The 22,085-nt window shown below is 40.5% G+C and overlaps 1 protein-coding gene across 1 annotated transcript in view; it reads right to left on the reverse strand.

Annotated features, from left to right (window-relative positions):
* fibcd1b (fibrinogen C domain containing 1b) overlaps nt 1-22,085 on the reverse strand; it is a 116,998-nt gene that overhangs the window by 53,952 nt on the left and 40,961 nt on the right. The window contains exons 3-5 of the mRNA XM_054613027.1: nt 15,431-15,514; nt 10,258-10,737; nt 1,753-1,912 (exon numbers count right to left, since the gene is read on the reverse strand). Coding sequence (XP_054469002.1) covers nt 1,753-1,912; nt 10,258-10,737; nt 15,431-15,514 — 724 coding nt within the window. The remainder of the gene's footprint in view (nt 1-1,752; nt 1,913-10,257; nt 10,738-15,430; nt 15,515-22,085) is intronic.

The raw sequence follows: 22,085 nt of genomic DNA on the forward strand, positions 1-22,085 counted from the left end.
GCAATTCACAAAAGGGAAGCCGCTACGCTGCTGATAAATTGACTCAATAATGTTAATAATAATTTAAAATTGTGTCGCTGATGCCATTCAATTAGAACTAGGAGACAACAGATTAAAATAAAGCTCAAAGAAATGATTTCAGTTATAAAACCTGCTGTGAGAAAACAGTCTGCCGACATCTGAAAATGTATTCCCACCCTGGATTCTGATATGTTTCAAGTTACTTTTTACTGATTGATTCAGATAATCTGGTTGAGGCGAGAAAAATCTGGAAAGGGGGTGTGAGGCATAAAACTGTGTGAAGCAGAAGTTCAGCACCATGGACAGTTTCAACCAAACCATGAACGCTGGCCTATCAAAGCCATGTATCTCCAAAATGTCAACAAAGACAGGCTTGTTTTTCAGATTTTTCTAATATTCAGTAGGTTTTTTGAGAGGTTTATATTGCTTAAGGAGATTTTCCAATGCATAATAACCTAAATTAGAGATAAGCAGATTTGAGGGAAATGCAATGTTCATTTTTGGTGTAAAGTTTTGTTTGGTGTTGATCAGCTTTTAGGTACACTTAGGATAAAAGTATGCATTACTTTATAGTACACAATAAGTTTAACTGACAACCACAACACATTTAAATCCCCACCAGATCTGTCATTTTATTCAATATAGCAACAATAATAAACAGAAAAACTAAAAATCTGGACTTTGTCATTATCTATGAGAGCATTAAACATGAAGGCTGCCATCTTGATGAAAATACATCTAAATATAATTTAAAAAAGAATTGTTTTGAAAATGTGTGTATTGTCACATTCCTGTACCCAGAACATCTTTAAGAGTAAAGTCATTCCAAAAAAGTGCAGATTCAAGCTTTCAGATTACCTTTCAAACCATCATCAGCTGCAGGTAAAAATTTCAGGTGATATATTGCTGATAGATAGCAGACATGTGAGCTCATTCAGCACCCAAATATTAGACTGATGATATCAAAGTCCAAAAGGGTTTATAGCATAATAATTAATAAAACACCCAAAGAGTCATGTGAAGCACTTCAGTTCCTTAGCGCAAAAACAAGTACATGCCTTCACCCTTATGTTTGCAGATTTATAAGACATCTTCCACATGCTGCTCTCACAAAAATGTAAATATCTCTCTCACTGTGTCTCACCATTTGCTATACATGGGCATTCTTGGCTCTGTGCTCCTTGGCTACCTTTGCAAGGGAAATCCAACAGGGGAATGCCATTGGGTATACTGGGCCTGGTTAAAAGCCTTCCAATGGGATGATGCCTCGGGCCTTTCTCTACCTCTCAGCAACACAGCCCAGTGGACATGCAAGTCATTTCTCATGTACAGTGTTTAAAAAAAAAAAAAAAAAAAAAAAAAAAAAAAAAAAAAATCCACATCTAAACCAAGGCCACTGGATAATGTGGATGAGATGCAGCCTGGGGAAACATACTGATATCACCAGCAGATGTTGAGTTGAATGAATATGTGGTGAGATGGATGACAGACCACACTGGAATTCAATTTTAAAGAAATAGTGGAGTCGGGCTGACAGCGGCAGGGATCACGACACAGAGCGGAATACGGTGGCAGAAGGTCAAAAATATAGGTGGCCAGTGGTGTATGAATAATATACACAGAGACAGAGGGACAAATGGAGAAAAATCAAACAGACGGATTTATACAAAAGAACAAATCCAATCTAGACAGACAGGTACAGATCGTCCAACCACGCCTCATTTCTCTTACCGTTGGCGCAGCCCTTGAAGCGGGCCCCTCTGACTGGCGCCCTCTGCAAGTCGGCCTTGACGCGCGCCTTCAGGCCCACGTTCTCCTTCTGCATGGCGTTGAGAGCATCACTCACCGAGTTCACTACCTTCACCATGTTGATCTGGCTGTCTGACAGCAGCTGCAAAACACAAACACATGTATACGCATTACATTTATTAACAATATAATTATGCAAGGTGCTAGAAGCTGTATAAACCTCATATTGCTACTGCCATTTACCTCAGTAAACTGTTGTTAATAGATATAAATATGAACTTTAACAACCTTCCACACAGTAAGTGAATACCATATATTTTACTACATTATTATAAAAGATGTGTAATATAGCAAAAATCCTTAAGATTCCAATCCTATCAAACCAAATTTGCAATACTATTTTGTCATTAAATCTATAGCCCAACATTCCTACGATGGATTTGAATGGTGTTTGATTTACAGAAAAACAATGCATGCATGCATTTGCCATAACAAATGTACATTTTTGCATAATTCTTGTAATGTTGTAATTTAGAGGAGCATTTTCCAAGAGGAATCATATTTGCATCGCCACAAGTACAGCGCAATAAAGAAGACGTATGAAGACATTTTGGATCATGGCTGAACAAATAAGGAAAAACATGAGTTGTTTGTCTACCTCAGTAGTATTTCTCACAAGGTACAATTCTTGCCCACAGTCATTTGGAACGAAAGTCTGGGACTTGGTATTGTTAAGAGCTTCTTCGTGTTATCACCAGTGAGCACAGGTGTCGCCAAATCAACCAGAACGGGAAGCTTACGGATTATGACTTTTAAGATAAGCAAACCAAAACATTTTTTTTTTTATTGCTTCTGATTTTGTCAGAGTTACATCACATAGGCATAGTAATGCACCTGCAAGAGGGAAACGTAGATAATTCTCCCTTAGATCTTTATTACAATTTTGCCATTTTTGCATAATGTATGTTTTCTGGATTTGATTCCATGTTAATGGCTTGGGGATGCAGCAATTTTCAACAGCCAACTGAGATGTCGGTGCATCCTTGAACACACCAGCAAGGACAGTTTTCACATTAACTTCAACTGCATGGCCATATGATGACAATGTGACTTTGAAAAGAGATAAGTCTATCTACAAATTTTAAGTATTCATGAGAAGATTACACTAATGTATAGTATACTTACTCAGTATTTAACCACTGGTACAGCAAAGTCCTTATATGATCTTTAGAAATACCAAAGTGCAAAGAGTGGCAAAGACGCCACATGGTACCCTATCCCATAATGCACCCTGGTGAATGCTGTGAAATACAAAGTGCCCTATGGGAAGCCTGGTGATGAATGTATGTGCTAGGCCTAGCAGAGAGCAGGGCAACCTCTCTGATCTACTGTGGTCACTTTCTTACCCGCAGCCCTTTGTGCTCTGTTCACTGCCGAAAGGTCCTTTTTCACATATCGCCCTTGTTGGCCAACATCTATGCACAGCCAGGTGTTGAGGCCCCACATGTATACCCACACTATACTTTGGCTGCTATGAGAAATGTTCTTGCTCTCACTCCCTTTCTTTCCTTTTCCCTCCACTCCATCATCCACATACACACATGCACACTCACAAACAAACACACACGCGCACACAAAGGCATGCAATGTTGAAAGTCATATATAAAAGGGGTTCAGAGTGTCCTATTAAAGGTGTGTCAGTGCAGCTATATTCAGGTGTTAAAACTGCATTAGACAGAAACCCCGGTGGCCTCTCCCTGGCCTCAATAACTATGCAACATACCTCTGGGGCACAGCGAGCTGCACAACAATCATATTACATGGGCACTGGGGCTTTAACCCACACACAGTCATAAACAACAACAGCACATTTTGGTACCCACATGCAGGTACAAAAGGAAACCACATGCATTCACACTCTACGGAGATGACCCACTGCGCTCAGAAGCTATAGGCTGGATGCGGCAAAAGAAACTGGGTTATCTGCTTTGTTTATGTGTTGTTGTTTCTGTGAATGTGTGGAGGGGTAAAGCAAAGGTGTTGTTTTTTTAATAGTAGATTTATTAAAAAGGCTTTATCATTATTTGATTAATGAGTTTGCCTCTAATTCTCAGTGTTGGGATTTCATTATAGAATGCAGAAACAAAAGCAGGGGATTGTCTACAGTCTTAATTTCGAGCCTTCGCTGACACATCAATTAGCATCATGATGTAATTAGCTCTCATTAGGCAGCCTTCCCATTGGCTCACAAAATCAGTCACAGTTTTTGTGTGAAAAAACTGCTTTACACAACAGCACAAAAACATGTGGTGCACCTGCACTCAAAATCAAGCTCTTTGGTCGTTACTGTAGTTTAAATCCGGTTTGCTTGAATGTTTGTCTAATGAGTCTAAACTTAAGTGCATTAAAAATGATTGAATCATTTAAAACACACGCAAAAAAAAGTGTGCTTTTGTTGGCCTTAAGCAGATGTTGCACGTGGCGGAGACAATTCCCCGTTGGGTAAAGTCGCAGAACAGTGAGGAGGTGCTACGCTGGAACTGGCGGGTTAAAGAAAGTAATTCAGCCGCCATCTGCCTAATACCACATCTTCACCTCACAGACGGTGGCTGTCCAGTCGACTGGAGCCTGGAGGAGCAAACGGGAGAAGTGAGAGGAGCCATAAAGGTGTCGCCCACTCTTTCCTCTTGAGTGTCGTAGCTCTTGCAAGTTGAAAATAATTTAAAGCCTCAAGCACATAAGAGCTATTCTATTAATTCACTTATAAAGTGAGGTTGAGGTTGAGGAAAATGAGAACATTTCAAACAAATCTACTTTACTGGAAACCTACCAATCAGTGTAAAAACTATTATTTTTATTAATAAATATACACATAGAATATGTTTTTATTTAGTTAGTTATATATATGTGTATTTATTTATTTAGTTATAAATAAATAAATAAATATATATATATATTTATGACTAAATAAATAAATACACATATATATAACTAAATAAATAAAAACATATTCTATAACGTTCTATATAAAAAGAACATTTGATGTTTTGTTGAAATTCATTTCTTGGAGCCCTGTATCTCCAAAATGAATTGTGCCAAATGCTGAGATACAGAAATAAATATTAATGAAGTACATATGAACATCAGATGTCCAGAGGGTGCATATCGTCAACCCCATTCTTTTGTTATTGTGTTTCCCAGCTGTGTTGCTCTCAGCCACCTCTCCGCCCGGATGTCCCTTCATCCTACATATTCGAGAGCACCCCATCTTTATCATCTATTGGAAGCTTTGTTCATTTGACTACACTTTGTGTTCAAGAACATCTGGGTGGGTAATTGTTGTCTATGTGTGTCGTTTCTCTGATGCCAATGAGCTACAGCTGGAGCTTTTTGGACAAAGTGTTATGTAAGACCTCTATTCACATATTTTTGGTTCCTCCCTTGCTAATAGATGTAAGTTTACAATCAGTAATTAATGACTTGACCTACTGTATGAACGCGTCACAACCTCTGCCTCACTTACTGTATCCTTCTGACTTAACAGAAATCAGAAATGCTGGACACATAAGAGGTCTCTGAAGCATAGCAACAATGAATAAATCATTTCAACGATGATTGACAGAACCTTCACACATAGAGGGAATGTTTTCATAGCAAATCCGGTTCATATCATACATAAAGTGTCTAGTCTTTGATCAGGCTTTTGATTCTGTCCATGTGTGGTTTGTTGTAGGGGTCGGGTGGGGCAAAGTGTCCAGTTGTGCAATTAAACCATTATTTATGAATTAAGTAAACCCCTTAATGTTTCTGTGCACTATGTGGCCATACAGTCTTTCTCTTGGGGCAATCGTGTCTCATCAATATGAACTGTATTGCATTTTTGTCTCACAATTTGCTGTCACAGTTTTGCAATAAGAGTACCGTATTTTCCGCACTATAAGGCGCACTTAAAAGCCTTTAATTTTCTCAAAAAACGACAGTGCGCCTTATAATCCGGAGCGCCTTATATATGGATTAATTCTGGTTGTGCTTACTGACCTCGAAGCGATTTTGTGTGGTACACGGCGCTCTGTCAACATGTTTTAGTAGACTTAGTAAACTACAAAGCCGCAGCAGCATCACGGCTACCGTAGTCAGGAGCGTCGCGGAGTAATACATACTGTGCTTCACCATCATATTACAGTGTGTGTGTATAAGGACCCCAACATGGCTCCTGTCAAGAGACACGCTTACGACGCGGACTTCAAACTCAAGGCTGTCAGTCACGCAGTAGAACATGGGAATAGAGCAGCTGCGAGAGAATTCAACATTAATGAATCAATGGTAGGAAGTGGAGGAAGTTTGACTGACTGTTTTGTTTCGCTTAATGCGCCTTATAGTCCGGTGCGCCTTATATATGAAAAAAGATCGAAAATAGACCATTCATTGACAGTGCGCCTTATAATCCAGTGCGCCCTATAGTGCGGAAAATACGGTATGTTGTACCAGATGATATTACACATAATTTTTTTGCCTCCTATACCATTATATTTCACAATAAACATATATATATATGTGTATGTGTATATATATGTGTATTGTATGTGACTTTTATCATTATCCACTCTTATTGGGGAGTTGAGGTTATTTGTAGCACATCCCTGGCTGGAATGCTGCACCAAGCACTCTGTTGAATTAAACTTTTTCCAAGTCTTCAAAGGGCTGTGTGTCCACCAGAGTGAACATCTTGAGGCAATATGGTTTTTCTATTCTGCAGCAGCAAAAGGTTGGCCCCTAGATCCGTACCAGAGGTTATGGGTGCCACTAGTCAAACCCATTAATATTCCACAGGCACAAAATTCAGCTTAAACTGTGACCTGCGGTTCAAGGAAATCAGTAAGTCATGCTCTTCCTTGCAGCCCTTGCAGTCTTTTTTTTTTTTTGCAGTCAGACAGTGCAAAACTGAATGTCAAGTCAGATGAATATGTGAACTACATTTTATGTCTGTTGGACTTCTGCTATGTGGGATCCTGCCCTTCCATTAAATGCTGACAGGGTGTGGGTCAGAATGGCTATTATACATGGTTGCCTGCTTGTGCTCAGGGCTGCCACTGCTGGTCAGAGTTAAACAAATACATTACCTCTTTTTTATGAAATACATACCACTTCCAAAGGTTTGTACTTGTTATGCCGTTGAGGATACACTTTGTAAGATTTGATGGTACGCTTCACAGAAATGTGAGGATGTTTTTACTTTTTGGACTAGGGTCACTGGATTTTTCTTAGGTTTACTTCAACTGTGAGGTTGACGTCACTTTTGTAAATAGAGCGACACTGGTCTGTTACTGTCAACAAACGGCAAACAGCAAACACTTCATTCTATTTTTAGAATTTGACAAACAACTGTCAGTGAGGAAAGACAAATGTCAGGGAGTTGCTTTGTTAAGTGGTGGCAGGATAATCACTGTTTTTGCTTCATTAGCTATCTAGAAGTGATGACTACAGAGAGGTGTCAGGATGACTGTCTGTGTGTGTGTGTATGTGTGTGTATGTGTTTGTGGGGTAATTCTACTAATTACTTACTAAATGTCAATAGATTTTTTGACAATATTCAATCTGGCTCATGACAAAATCATAGCACAGAGACAGCAATAAATGAAGGCACTAAATAATGCTGATTCAGGAAAAAAATACCAGGCCATCTGGTTTGGTCCTCAGTTTCAGGTTGTATCTAGAAATCATGGGCAATGTTGTGAGGAGATTAAGCCATGAAGGGCCCCCAAGGGCTCCATTCCTGAGGCCTGTAATATTCAGGGGGTAACTGAAGGAGGAGGAGGAAATACACCGTCAGTATTATGTGAGAGTTTTGACTTAGAGCAAACACTAGCAACATGTCAAATGCTCTACAGCCTAACCATCAGTTTAAAGTGACCCTATTATGCTTTTCCACTTTTTCCTTCTTCTTTAGTGTGTTATATATATTTTTGTACATGTAAAAGATCCGTAGAGTGTAAAACCTGAAGTCCACGCCTAAAATGAGTTACCCTCCCCCTCAGAAGCTCCTGAGCTGCCTGAAATGGCTCGATTGAATTCTCTCCTTCACTTACGTAACCTTATGAGGTCACAATGTTACGGAAGTGACGTACAACTCTGTCCAGCTAGTTTGGCCATCAAACATCAAAAGAGAGAGATGGAGCTGAAGCTCCAGAGGAAAAGTTTTTTGAAATGTGAAACGTTGACCAATCACAACAGAGCAGGTTACCTGACCAATCAGGGCAGACTTTGCTTTCTGGAGGGAGGTACAACGGAGCGTTTCAGAGAGAGGGTGAGAAGAGGGGCTGCAAGACAGCCAGGATGAGAAAAACAAGGCGGATTATGAGCATTAACACATGTAAACATGTTGTAACTGTAACTTGAGATAAAAATATGCACCCGGAAAATAGCATAAAAGGGCCTGTTTAAATGTGTTGCCATCTTCCTATATAGTCACTGCAGCCATCGGTGTGGTTGAATGCAAATTTGTGTCTTTCTATTTGAGGCTGCAAGCAGTCACTGTGAAAAATGAATACGTCGGTTTGTGAAAAATCAAAATGCATCGCTCTTAAACCAACCGCAATTAGATTCTCTACTGCTAACCTCCTCGGGCGCATGTGAAAGAGGTTTCTCTCTATATGGCAGGGTGAGACTGTTCTTCAGGGGCCCCACAGAGCCGTTACACAGAGCCGTTACTAACACTGGCACAGTCAGCTCTGTGTCGTCGTATGAATCAGAAATCCGGGCCACAGGTGGCCCATAGATCACACAGTCACACCATCGTGTCAGGGGAAAAAACAGCGGATGTGCGCACCACATGCCTCGCCTCCAAAGAGGAAATCAATCACCTTGAGTGTCTGGGCCGCTACGCACCACCTCCACTTAGCCCCAGTGGCCACTGCGCTATGCCACCTACACCACATTAACAGCGGTGGGGACAAGCCCTCTTTCTGCCTCCATTGGACTACCGATCAGCTCCTATGGTTTCTCAGCCCAGAGAGGCAGTAAAAACCAATCCAGTGAGTTTTTGAGTGATTTCTAAACAATATTGAACCATGAGCTAAAGAGATCTGGTTTTAAAGAAAGGGTTGGCAGAGCAAGAAAGCATTCAGCTGTATGGCTGGCAGCTATGAAATCTATTTACTGCAGAATAGAGAGAATGAGCCTGATGGGCCAAAATTAAAAGAGCATGTAGTGTGAAGATTTTCTACGCGCATTTAGGAAACGCATCGTCAATAAATCAATGTAGACAGCGCGAAACTAAAGGGGGTCTACTCGTGTTTTCATCCAATGTGTAGTCCGTCTTGCACATCTAGGGACACATTAGGTTATCGCATTGAATTAATGTGCAAGTTGTTCCGTTTCTTGAATCACGATGGGCATTTCTTCCCCTGTGACCTCATCTTCAAACACTAGACTGAGTGAGCTCTGCTCAGCGGAACATGAGCCTTATTTGCACTTCAATCTGGCCGCTATTGGGTTCGTAAAGTGCAAAGAGATATTAACATGCTTGGGTTGGCATTGGCTTAGTGAATGATGGTGTTCGGATTTTTGCAGTCAGGAAAAAGGAAGGGACTTAATGAGACCGACTTCAAGTCCAATGAGCTGTCACACATCTTAAGGTGGTTTCACAATCAATACATATTGATAGGGGGTTCACAATCCAGTCCTTGAGCGCCTCTGTATAGTACTTACAGTAATGACTTCAGTACACTGGATTCAGTTCATCCCTTTTTTACGCGCAACCAATCATTCGTATTATGTTCAATCATAAACAAATCTAAAAAATAAACAAATAAACATAATGCACATTTCTTAGCAAATCTAGTTATGCAAAAACGAATGGCTGCAAGCTATAGTTCAGCATCTATTACACTAGAAAGCAAAAGAACAGCATGTGCCTGGATGGAACAAAAAGATTATAGATGTTCACCATTCCAGAACATTTAATGTGCATGGGATAATCAAACCCTTGCATATTTTTGATCACAGTAGAAATCGAGTATTATATTATATGACTTTATAAGGCATAACGAGAAGGCTTGTTATGGCTTCTAATTCATAAAATCATAAAAGTACCACCTTTTATGTATTCAATGATCACCATTTTGGCCCTATATCTTTGCTTTTGGTATTCTGTCTGTAATATGCATCTAATATATTTTCCTTGTATATATCAGGGCTCCGCTTCTGCAGAAACAAGATCTATTTCGCCAGTACTGAGCAATAAAATTCATACCTTATTAAGCAGTTTCATTTTCATGATTATGATTATATGAAACAATTATTATATAATACCAATTTAAGGAAAAATATAGCTGGAATTCCATAATCAATGTCTTTTTTTGTGTTATATTGGTGGCTAAATTACCACTCTGAACAGGGTGGTGTATTCTCTATGACCTTTTACAACTTTGCATATCTTCTGTGTCTCTGGCATTTATACTTTTATAGGCTTGTGTGTGCGTGTCTCACCTGTATGAGGCGTCCCTGCTCCGTCTGCAGTGTGTTCAGGTCTTGCCCCAGACTGCCCTGGCCCCTGCGTAAAGATTCATAGTCCATTTTCAGCTGCCCCGCATGGGCTGACAGCTTGGCCACCTCTTCAGCCAGACTGACGAGAAGAGCTCGATCCTGGCCTTTCACTGACTTCAGGTCAGAGTCGTGGTCGGTCAGCGAGTGGAGCAGTGACGTCTGCACTCCCTCCAGGCGCAAAAAGTTACTGTTGTAGTCGGGACAATTGGGGTCGATGAAGATGTTGATACGAGAGCCATCGCCTCTCTCAACGGTGACCAGGGCATTGGCTTCATCCTGATTGGTGGAGATGTGGGGTAGGCCGTCAGACATGGGTGGGGCCTGGTAGTGATTCATAAAAAGGATGGTGCCGGTGACAGTGACAGCCAACAATACAGCCACGAAGAGCAGGATGGTGCACAGCAGGTAGCTGCAGCTCATCCTCTGTAAGGAGGAAGGAAAGAGGGAAGTAGGAAAGAAAGGGGAATAAAGAAGGGAGGAAAGAAGAGAAAAAGCAGGTGTTAGGATCACAGTTGCTAAAGAAAATTAAAGTTAAGGCAAGAAAACTTTCCTTATTCAAAAATAAATGACTTTCATCCATCACTGGGTATATTTTGAATGCCAGATGCACATATTCCAATTTGCGAGAATGTAGTTGGGAATGATTTATGTAGCAACATAACAACTGCCAGTTGTCTCGGGAATCAAAACTCTGTAAAACTCCCCGTCTGTCAATAGTGGTGGTGGTGCGGTGGAGGGAGGATGCTAGCCTGAGACACCTCTGGTCTAAGCACCGATGTTCCATATTTCCATTTCAGAGACTTGAAACAACAGCAGCCAGGAAGAGCAAGTAAAAAGAAAAAAAAAGAGACTCAGACAGCCAATAGAATTTAAATGAACGAGCAGAAAGTAGAATCCTCTTAGAGGACAAAGGCAGACTTCTACCAGTAACATGGGCTCCATTAAGTGGACTATAAAGGCCTGTATGATGGCCTTTTTATGATCAGTCTCAATTCTCCCACTCAGGTCCAGAGAACTAGCAAAAGGTAGGCGAGGAGAGCAATATGGCCCACCTATGGATGATTAAAAAATCCTGGCTCCCCATATCTTCCTCCAAATGAATCAGCAACTGATCTCTTACTGATTTTTTTTGCACTGGAGGATGTTCTCTGTGAAAATATGTGGGCAGGTGTGTGTATGAGTGTTTGTTGTCTGTTTTGTATGTGGAAGTGTGAATGAGTGCAAGCTAATTAATATGTAAATTGGCTGCACAAGCACAGTGAAGCGCACTAATAGACAGCTAATGGTCTGCTTTACGAGAGAGGTTTATGGTTTCTTTAATGTGAAGAAAATCAATTTTGTTGTCCGGGAAATACTCCTATCCACTCTGTTTACCCACAATGAAAAAAAGTTGTGACTTCCCCCTGCAACTTGTCCGAGTATGGGCTGAAATATTGGCTCTGTGGATAACAAGTGTGCGCGGAACAAACTTTGTGGGAACCAGATGAGCTCCCAAATATTAGCCCACATAGTCATGGCGCAAAAGAAAGGGTTCTATTTGAGGCCTCAATTGTAGCCCTCCTTACTCTAATCATGAGCCAAAGTAAATGCTCACAAAAGGGGTTCATGTGGAGCCTGAGGATGGTTGTTCTCACATGGGTCCCATTTGTAACCCCCTGGCTTCATTCACAACTCACATGGGCAGACACATATGGGGCCCCGGAGCCAGGGAGCAAATGTTGCTAGGCCTTGTGAGTCCCTGCTGCAATCTTATGTGTCTATGATTCACAGAACAAAAAAAAAAAAAAAAATCTAACCCACAAGACAAACAAGAAGCAAACGTGGACTTGGTGAGTAACACAAATGTACATTTTTTGATTTTTGCATTTTTAATGAAGACAAATGTATATCTGGGAAATGAATGAGAAGACAAGCTGTATAAGCACCTACACTAAAGCCTTAGAATACTTCATTACTTTATTCTGGAGGGGAACACAACCATTTTTCCGAAAGTGATTTGAAAATGACTTATTTTAGCATGTTCAATGTATTAATATATATTTTTTTTTTCTTATTCCTGTCATATACAAGTCCATCTGGTAGAATCTACTTAGTACATTGATTAAATGAATGCATTATTGTTTGTCTGCAGGGCTAACTTCTGTGACCGCTGTTTTCCGGACACCGCTGGCCTATCAGCACTGTCACTGCAAACCGCCTCTAGGCTCTATTCGTCCGAATGAGTTGGAAACTGCGTATATACACACACACACACACACACACACACACACACACACACACACACACACACACACACACACACACACACACACACACACACACACACACACACACACACACACACACACACACACACACACACACACACACACACACACACACACACACACACACACACACACTATTTGCACACAGCCCCTTCTGACAAATACTTGTAATAGACAGGCAAGCACATACACATATTGCACATGAAACATAAAAGGATTACTTTGTCAGAACTTTCCCATTTCTTTCTGTTATTTTTTCACCCAAATACATCATCACAGAAAAACAGCTCCAGGGAAGTATTGCCGTACGTAACATTATTTATTTTGTCTCCTTGCTCTAACTTAAGATGTAGACCGTGACGGCCTGATGAAATCTCTCCTTGCAAGTCAAACCTTGTGTGTGTTTTTTTCGCCCTGTGTGTTTGAGTGCAGGTGCAGCTGAGTGATTATGACGAGGTCTTGGCTACGTGTGTGGATGTGTGCGCGGCAGGGTGTCTGTGCTGTACGTAATATGCATAATGGCCTCACGCTGCAGAATGGCTGCAAATGTAACATTAGAACATTATCACTGAGCTCCATCGCCAGCGGGCCAAGACATCAGTGGAAACCATCATTGGCACTGTGCTAAATATTCACTGCTAGCACACCGATTGTTGACTTAACATAGAGAAGATATATGGTGACCGCCCGTTGTGCTGACAGCGAGACAGCGAGACACACACAGAGCTGACATTTACACACTCCAAAAAATATACCTAGAGCAGCCGGGCATGTAATGAAACATTTTGCAGATACACTATAACGGGCACATAATGATCCAAAGAATTTAACATTTGAGGTGTGAAGTTTCGGAGAGTTTAAGGTACAAATTTGGACCAATAATACGGACAGAAGTAAAAGGTAACTAAGCGCAGGGAAAAAGAACACTGGCTAAAAAAACTATTCACGGGATGCATTAATGGACTTGACACAGCGACAAGCTTTATACAATTCTACTTTTTTTTTTTTAGGTCAGACTGACATGAGGTTAGAGGGAATGACTTGAAGGGAAAAAAAGTCAGCATGACAAAGACGAGAGTCCATTAAGATAGTCAATGAAAATCAAAACCTGTTTTATGTCTCAAGGAATTAAAAAAATGTAATCTCAGCTCAAGGGCTGCAGTGGGGTAATGACACAGAGTGGTGCGCATGCAGCCTCTAAACACGGTTATCTTTTTTTAGTAAATGAGTCTCTCCATCTTGCAGCGGGAGCCCTCTCTGTAATTAGTGGCTGACTTCAGGATGCTCTCGTGTCTCTACTCGTGCCACATCGTGGGGATTTAGGACAACGGGGGAATCCTGATGGATGGATTAAAAAGGAGAGGAAGAGAATGAGAGAGAATTCTTCTCTATAAAAAAATGATGTCGTCCACCCACACAGGAACATTGGCAGACAGTTGTTGGACGAAAGGCTTTGTATGCTCATTAGATAAGCAGGAAACAAGGAGGCAGGAGTCTCTCTGTCTGTCTCTCTCTCTCTCTCTCTCTGTGTCTGTCTGCCTCTCTGTCTCTCTCTCTCTCTCTGTGTCTCTCTCTCTCTCGGTCTCTGTCTCTCTCTCTCCCTCCCTTTCTCCCCCTTCGAACGCAAATATACGCACACATATATGCAGACGTATAAAAAAGGGAAAATTTCACAATGATGCTACCGGACTGGAACACATAAAAAGGCACAAACACCTTTAAATGCTGAATTGGCACACATACTGTATATGCATGATGAAAAAAAGAAGGATTTTCACCCGTCTTGAATAACACTTTCACATCGGTATCCAATGCATGCTGCAGATACCTCCGAATCTCTGCCATGCAATCATGCCATGGCAGCTCCGCCGATGTTAAAAGAATCTGCAGGGCCTAATCCCGTCTAGAATTTGTGTGTTTTGGTACATAAACTGAAGTTGTGTCACTGCCGCACTTTGGCAACATGTAGTGCGTAATGTGCAATAATCCTTCGCACTGCCATCATCAAAGCGGGGAGAAAGCCGATTGCTAGGAAAATCTTCATCAATGAAACCTAATCCCATCCACAGTTGAGAAGGTCACTATTCATTACGTGCCCCGGCTTGTATTGGAAGGAAGGTGGTGGGATGTTTATACAGGAGGACCTATAGGATATACATGAACCAATAAAGGGATTTTGGACAAAGGACACTGCTTATTATTAGTTTGAATCATCGGCTTATATCCTATTTAATGTTAAGTGGTAAGCTGTATCAACCTGCAATATCAGTTGTTCCAGGAAAAGCAAATCCAAACTCATATATATAAAGCTGAAACAATAAGTCGATTATAAATGTCCCTGTTCCAGACGCTCTAAAAAGAAGCAATGTCAAGATGTCACCTTGGGCTCTGGGAGATGAGAAAATATGATTTTTTTTTTACTAATTTCTGTCACGGTATAGACCATAAGAATAATTTAGAAAATAATCAGCAAATGAATTGATAATGAAAATAATTATCTGTTGCAGAACTACTCTGATTGAACAAAAGGTTGGCTAACAAATGGTGAAAACCTTGATTTAGTCGGTCATAAAAGAAAAAAATCATAATACAACATAATTTCATTAATAAAACACAGGATGACACCTCTAATTTAGCCATCACTAATTATGTCCTTCTGATAAAACCCAGGACACGACAGCAGTGTGGTGGTGTGTGTGTGTGTGTGTGTGTGTGTGTGTGTGTGTGTGTGTGTGTGTGTGTGTGTGTGTGTGTGTGTGTGTGTGTGTGTGTGTGTGTGTGTGTGTGTGTGCATGCAGATCTGCCTGCGTGTTCGTGTGCACAGTACGCCGTGGCTGACAGGCCCTTACCTTGGCAGGAGTCTCCCTGGCAGTTTCTGAGTCTGACCAGCGATGTTTGAGCTGGGAGGAGCTGGGCACACACTCACAGAACGTCTGCATGGGACAAACAGACAGGGCCACCAGTGTTGGCGTTTGTTCAAGTCACATGTGCAATCAAGCATGCAAGCACATGCGCACAAACACACACACACACACGCACAAATACGCAAAGGGAGACATCAGTTTTTGATCTGCATTTACATAACAGAGAAATCTAAATAGAGTGTGCAGCACATTTTCTAAGCCCTGAAATCTAATATAAAATCATTGTTGAGATAAATGGTGTCGGCGCTGATAAACTACAACCACCTACACACATAACTGCACAGTGACATAGACGGATCTGAACAGGCATCTGTACATCTCAAAGGTATCACTGAATTCAATAGATTATGACAGGCTCAATGCGTCTTCCCTGAGATAGCATTGCAAGATCCTCAGGACACAGAGTTCCCTCCTACTCCAAATACAGAAAAAATAAAAAAAGCAATAAAAAGGACAATTTCATCAAATGTGAGTGGGTGCAGCATGTGCATAGAAGCAGGCATTCACATATTCAGTTGAATGTGGGTGTTTGTGGAGAAGGGGCTGAACATAACATGCTTCAGCATGTGTGCCTTCTTGTGATCATGTGCGTCTGGGATTACTTCTAGCTGCTGCACAGATAAAAGCAGAGTAATTATGAAAGTAGGGGGCTTTCTAACTGCTCCAGGAGAGCACGTCGTTCCATGACCGTAAATCCCCGCTGCTCCCACTGTGGAATTGTTTAATTAGCCTGGGACAACAAAATCGACACAAACACACACACACACACACACACAAATGCCAACTTAGGAACAGATGCAGCAAACATTAGCAATTAATGTATCAGAATGTGTTCTCTATCGGAGCAAGGTGTTATAAGCCTGTGTATGAGAATGTATACGTGACTGAGACTAAATATGCTCTTCACACATGTTATGACGCTGTGTGTTTTAATACCATCAACTGGAACGTGAGAAAATTACTTTAAAGCTTCATTAATACATTTTTAACCCATAGAGGGGGAAAAAAATCATATAAAAAAAGCTCAATTTGGCAAAGACTAACTTTGGTTTGGTTAACAATTAAGCAAATATTTGAAAAAGTTCAGTATTTACTCTCCTTTCACCAGTGTTTCTGTCGCTTGAGGAAAATATATGGCTTTTTAGCTGTTAATTGCTCAGCATTCTTCACCCAATTAGCCACTTTCGTCATTTGCTGGTGGCAAGAGCAGCGATCCGATACAAGTGTTTAATTAAAAGCTGCCATTTAACACACTTAGGGCATGACGAATAACACGAAAATGAACAAACATGAAAATTTGAAATACTCGCTGATTAATATTTCGCACCAAAACTACTCCTATCGGCAGTGATAAAATGCTAATTTCTGACAGTTGCAGCACTTTTTTTTAAAAAAAAGGTAAAAAACAGCTAAAAAAAAAATACACATTGACGTGCGAATCAATCTCACGAAGAAAGAAAAAAAATGCCACCGTGGTGTGAAGGTATTACTCTGTGGAAGTGATCATTCTTTGATGTGTATTGCAACGTCAGGCTTGACTTGAACATTCCTAACTTCGTAAAACAAAAGTAGACGTTTAATTTAAGACCAGGCGTTAACCTCCAGTTCTGAAGAGTGAAGCAAATGTGGAAGTGTCTTAAACTTGCATTCTCTCTACTGGCCAGCAGGGGGCGACTCCTCTGGTTGCAAAAATAAGTCCTATTGTATTGAGGTCTTAACCCTACTTCTCATTGTATTTTTTACCACAGTAAACATTGTAAACAAGAGTTTATGGTCTCATTCGCAAGCTTCAAGTCTTCTTCAATACAGTATGATGTTCATTTATTAATTATGGTCCCATTAGGGTAAAACAGTTAGCACCGTATGCTTTAGGGTGGCTACCTTGTGATTGACAGGTCGCTGCGACTGCCAGAGCTGGATACGGCATCCCTACATCACTCTTCTGCATTCCAAATATGGTCATTTCTGTTCACTGGTTGCAAAAAGCCAAGATGACAACAGCAGTAATCCAAGATGGCGGTGGCCAAGACACCAAACTCTAGGCTTCAAAACGTCAGTCCACAAAGCAATGTCAACTTCCTGTATAGTCTGATTACACTTGCAGTGTTAGCAGGTCTCATCAGATATAAACAATCAATTCTTATTATTTTTCAGCTATTTGAGTCAATATCGGCCGGATACAAGATATCAGTTCAGGTCAGTGCACCCCTGTGCTGTATGGATTGAGTAAAGCAGATCTTTTTTGTATATGGAAACAACTGCCTGGAAATATATTGCAGATTTAACTTTGGACATACACATTTGTGGGTATGTGTGTGTTTATGCATGCAGGAGTATAGCACTGGTTCTCTTTGTGTATGTTTGGCAGGCGTCAGTGTGCCTGGCTGTGTATGCGGCTCACACAGTCATTGTTATGATGGCTGACCAATAGTTCACCCCTTAGCTCGAAGCATTCTCTTCCAATGTGTACGACAGCGCGAGGGAGGGGGAAAAAAGAAGAAGGCAGCAATAGAGAAAGTGATGGAGGGATATTTGGGAAAGGTGTGCTGAATTCTAATGAGCAGCCTTAGGGTAAGCGATAAAAATCTGTCTGTTCTGTCTAAAACATCGCAGCTGTCTGTGCTTGCAGTACACAGAGGAGCTACACAGCTACCATTACTAAACAAACACAGACCCCACAGTGAACAAACTAACAAGTCAGCTACAGAGTGACCACAATTTGAATGGATTTATGTGTTAAAACCCCCCAAAATAAAAAAAAGATATGCGTGTTTAATGCTGTTGCACAAGTTCACGGTGCACCAGTACAAAATATGGACATAAAAGGCATACTACCACTTCGCTGCAGGAGATTAAAAAAAAAAAAAACATGCACACACGTATGAACACATTCATACAGAACAAAGGTTGTGTGTTGCAGCTGCAACCCACTAGATCCCTGACACAGTCTTCCTATTACTCCGAGCAGCACGTATCAAAGCTTTAGTTTGTTCATCCCCCTGCCTGCTAATGCTCACATTGGGGTTCTGTGCAGTCTGTGCACAAAAAAAACAACAACACATGCACACACATGCACACACACACACACAGTGACACGGCAATATCTGTGGGGCTTCTTGTTGGCAGTGGTCCCGGTGTGGGCATGACTGCTTGGCAGTGTTTGTCTAGTCCTAATCTGACTCCACAAGCGGAGAGGATTTACACTTAATAGAATATTTGGGCTTTTTTTTATTTTATTTTTATTGGTTGGACCTTACACGCAGAATCCTATCTGATGGGCCAAGTCTTAGAAGACAGAAGGCTCAGACTTATCCTGAGTGTGACTGAACGGGTACGTGCGCTCTTTTAGAATGAGGGTGCCTATGTGTTCGCATTGAGAGTACATGAGGCCATACATCTCAGACGCAAGAATCCCAGCAAACTACCTAAGAATGTTTGGGTTGTTTGAACTCATTCTTCAATACCTGCTCAATTTGCTGAACAACTTAACGTCTGTGTGTGTGTGTGTGTGTGTGTGTGTGTGTGTGTGTGTGTGTGTGTGTGTGTGTGTGTGTGTGTGTGTGTGTGTGTGTGTCAGGGACTTTAGCAAGGTGTGTTTAAACCTTGCTGCTTACTAAGCCGATGGAGTGGAAGAGGATTTGCATATATTCACTGGTGGGCTTACTAATCATTTAACGGGACTTGCAGACTGCTAAATGAAGGGACTGACAGAATGATGGAGGAAAAAGGAGGGAAAAGGGGGAGCAGAATAATAAGCTCACGGTGTGCACAGTTCATCAGTGGTACCTATAGGAGATTATCTTGCTAAATATGTATTGTCTGTAGATATTGCTATGCCTTCTCACAGCCACTATAAGAAACACGACAAGGCTCCATTGTGCGCTGACATTGACTTGCGATTACTCAACACATACATGTAAAAAAAATCCAACCCATCTATTTGAAATGCATTCATACAGTACAATACAATGAGTCCAAGTTCTTGGGTGACTCCAATTGAGGACTACATAGTAAATAAAGATGTGTTTTTTTTACAGGGGGTGTTAATGTAGATGTTCATTGATTTAAAAAAAAAAAAAAAAAAAAAAAAAAAAAAAAAAAAAAAAAAAAAATTCTGCATTCTCTCTACGGTACATTATTCACGAACTAATGAACTACTATATAATGACCTAATAAATCGTAAACTAATGACACACTCCTAATAAAACTTCAGTGGCGACTGAAAGCTGAGTCAGATGATGTGCTATTTTACTTGAGGGAACACAAGGACACCATGAAATGTATGTAATCAGGAAGTAATAATTAGTTATCGGTTATGTGCTATTAAGCAGCTGATGGTTATTATGGAATGATTTGACTTATATTTAGAAACGAGATTCAGAAACTCATTAAATACTGGATCATTGCAATAATGTAACGTGTCATTATCATTACTAGAACTCTTATTCAAGAGCCACTTATTTGCTACATATTGATGTGCAGTTAGACCCTGATGTGTTTCTTACTTGATAATGACTAGATTTTGTGTACTTCTTAAACCATTTAGCAATGAGATGAATATGAAGTGTTATTACAAGAAAACTGTGTTTTTCCAGCACACACCAACAACTAATTATAAGAATCTCTGTCTGTGTGTGTGTTCTTTGAATATCTCGAGAACGGTTCATCCGTTCTGCTTCACACTTGGCGGGTACGTTGCTGAGGACCCAAGGATGTGCAGTGTCGACTTTGGAGTACTTTGGACACATTCAATATTAATAAACTTTGACTTAACAAACAAGCAGCTCTCAATGCAGCAGGAGAGGGGGATAAAATCCAAATTTATCTTCACTTTCCTGGAGTCAATGAGCATGAGGAAATGAGGAAGCCTACAGGAACAATGCCACTCTGACATTGCAATTCAAATTGTGAACGTTTATGCCATAGTAACTTATAATAATGATACCACCGGCAAAAAAACATCACTTATTAAATGCATGCTCTACTTTAAAACCGTGTTGGTTATGTCAAAGCAAGTGATTAATATGCCTATACATCCACTAAGTGTATTTCACAGTTTCGGACCGTGGATATCCGGACTTTTGCGTGATTTCCTATTAAACCACACTGTAATTTAAGACCTGCAAGAAGCAATACAACAGGCAAAGCATTCAGCCCATCCTGAACAGGCTCGTTTTGCACAGCAACTGCACTGTATCAACTCTCACACACACACACACACATTCTGCCTGAAGAGGAAGTAGGATAACAGATTTTGGAGACCTTAATGGCATCCAATCTAATCTATTGATCCAAGCACATTTCCAAAACTTGATATAAAAAAAAAAAAGAATTGCTGCAAATCTGATGTTTGTACGTCTGATGTACAATTGGTGGGGCGACCTCATAGTCTGAAGCACTGAAAGAAAAAGCAGTTTTGTTCTTTTTCCAAGTAATATATTCTTAATACCAAACTACGTTGCAAAAGAGCCGTTATATTGTTAGGTGTGGAGGTTGGAGGATGATTCACAATTAACATTTCTTTCATTTACCCACGATCACAATATTTTCCTAATCTTTACCAAAAAAAAAAAAAAAAAGAAAAGTTGCAGCCGATATGTTTTTTCATAAACTGATGCATACAGACGATTCAGGACCACACAGCTTAGACATAATATTTTCATTACCTCTCCCACCTCCTTCAGAAAACAAAATGGAAAATAAAGTGGCAAACAGAAGATTGTCGCATGGACTGCTGAATATGATGAGAGAGGTGTTTACCTTGCCAGAGCCTGTATTCTATTCTGCAGACTACAGAGATTTGGGACTGGATATTTTAGAGGACACTGCCGTAGAGGATGTGATGGCCGGCATAGAGGCTTTTACAGACTTCAAAGGGACCCTGTACAACTGATGGCTGATGACAGTGCTGGACACTTTTTGTGGATCAATCTTTGCCACTAGTACATAAATAATGGCTTTACATGGTATACGGATGGACACTGCTGGGATTTGGTAGCAATACTAAGCACTGCATGTGAGTCGATGTGAAACATCAGGACATTATAATGGCAGATAAATCATTGGTTTATTTTTCCTGCCCTCTGTTAGAATTTTATTCATACTTTCTTTTCAGTTGATTTCTGGCTAAATAGAGTGAATAACTAGGAAAGAGCTCTCCATGTTTTTATGAGGCTGTTTCGTTTGTTTCTACATTCAGTGGATTTCTTCTTTTGGCTGCATCTGCTCAGAAATAAGCTATTTCAGAGGTGCAAACAAAATATTATTTTAAGACAAGTTATCAAGACTGGCCAAATGAAAACAAACACATCTAGACAAGCCGTAGTTGGAACAGACAGATAATTAAGAGAACTCAATTGGAGAATTTTTTTTTGAGTGAGCTGAAGCTCAAAATGTCATGAATTGCTATGTAAAGACATATTGAAGTAATGTCTACCTGAGCAGAGAGAAAAAGTCATACCCCCTCTGTGTGTGCTGTGATCTGAGATTCTCTGTGCTTCGTTTACATTGCTTGTCCTTTTAATGTTGTAGTTGTAAACTAAAGCGTCCTATTGTTTAGAATGAAGGGGTTGTGTGTTTT

Source organism: Anoplopoma fimbria, chromosome 14, assembly GCF_027596085.1.
Source record: "Anoplopoma fimbria isolate UVic2021 breed Golden Eagle Sablefish chromosome 14, Afim_UVic_2022, whole genome shotgun sequence".
Lineage (NCBI taxonomy): Eukaryota > Metazoa > Chordata > Actinopteri > Perciformes > Anoplopomatidae > Anoplopoma > Anoplopoma fimbria.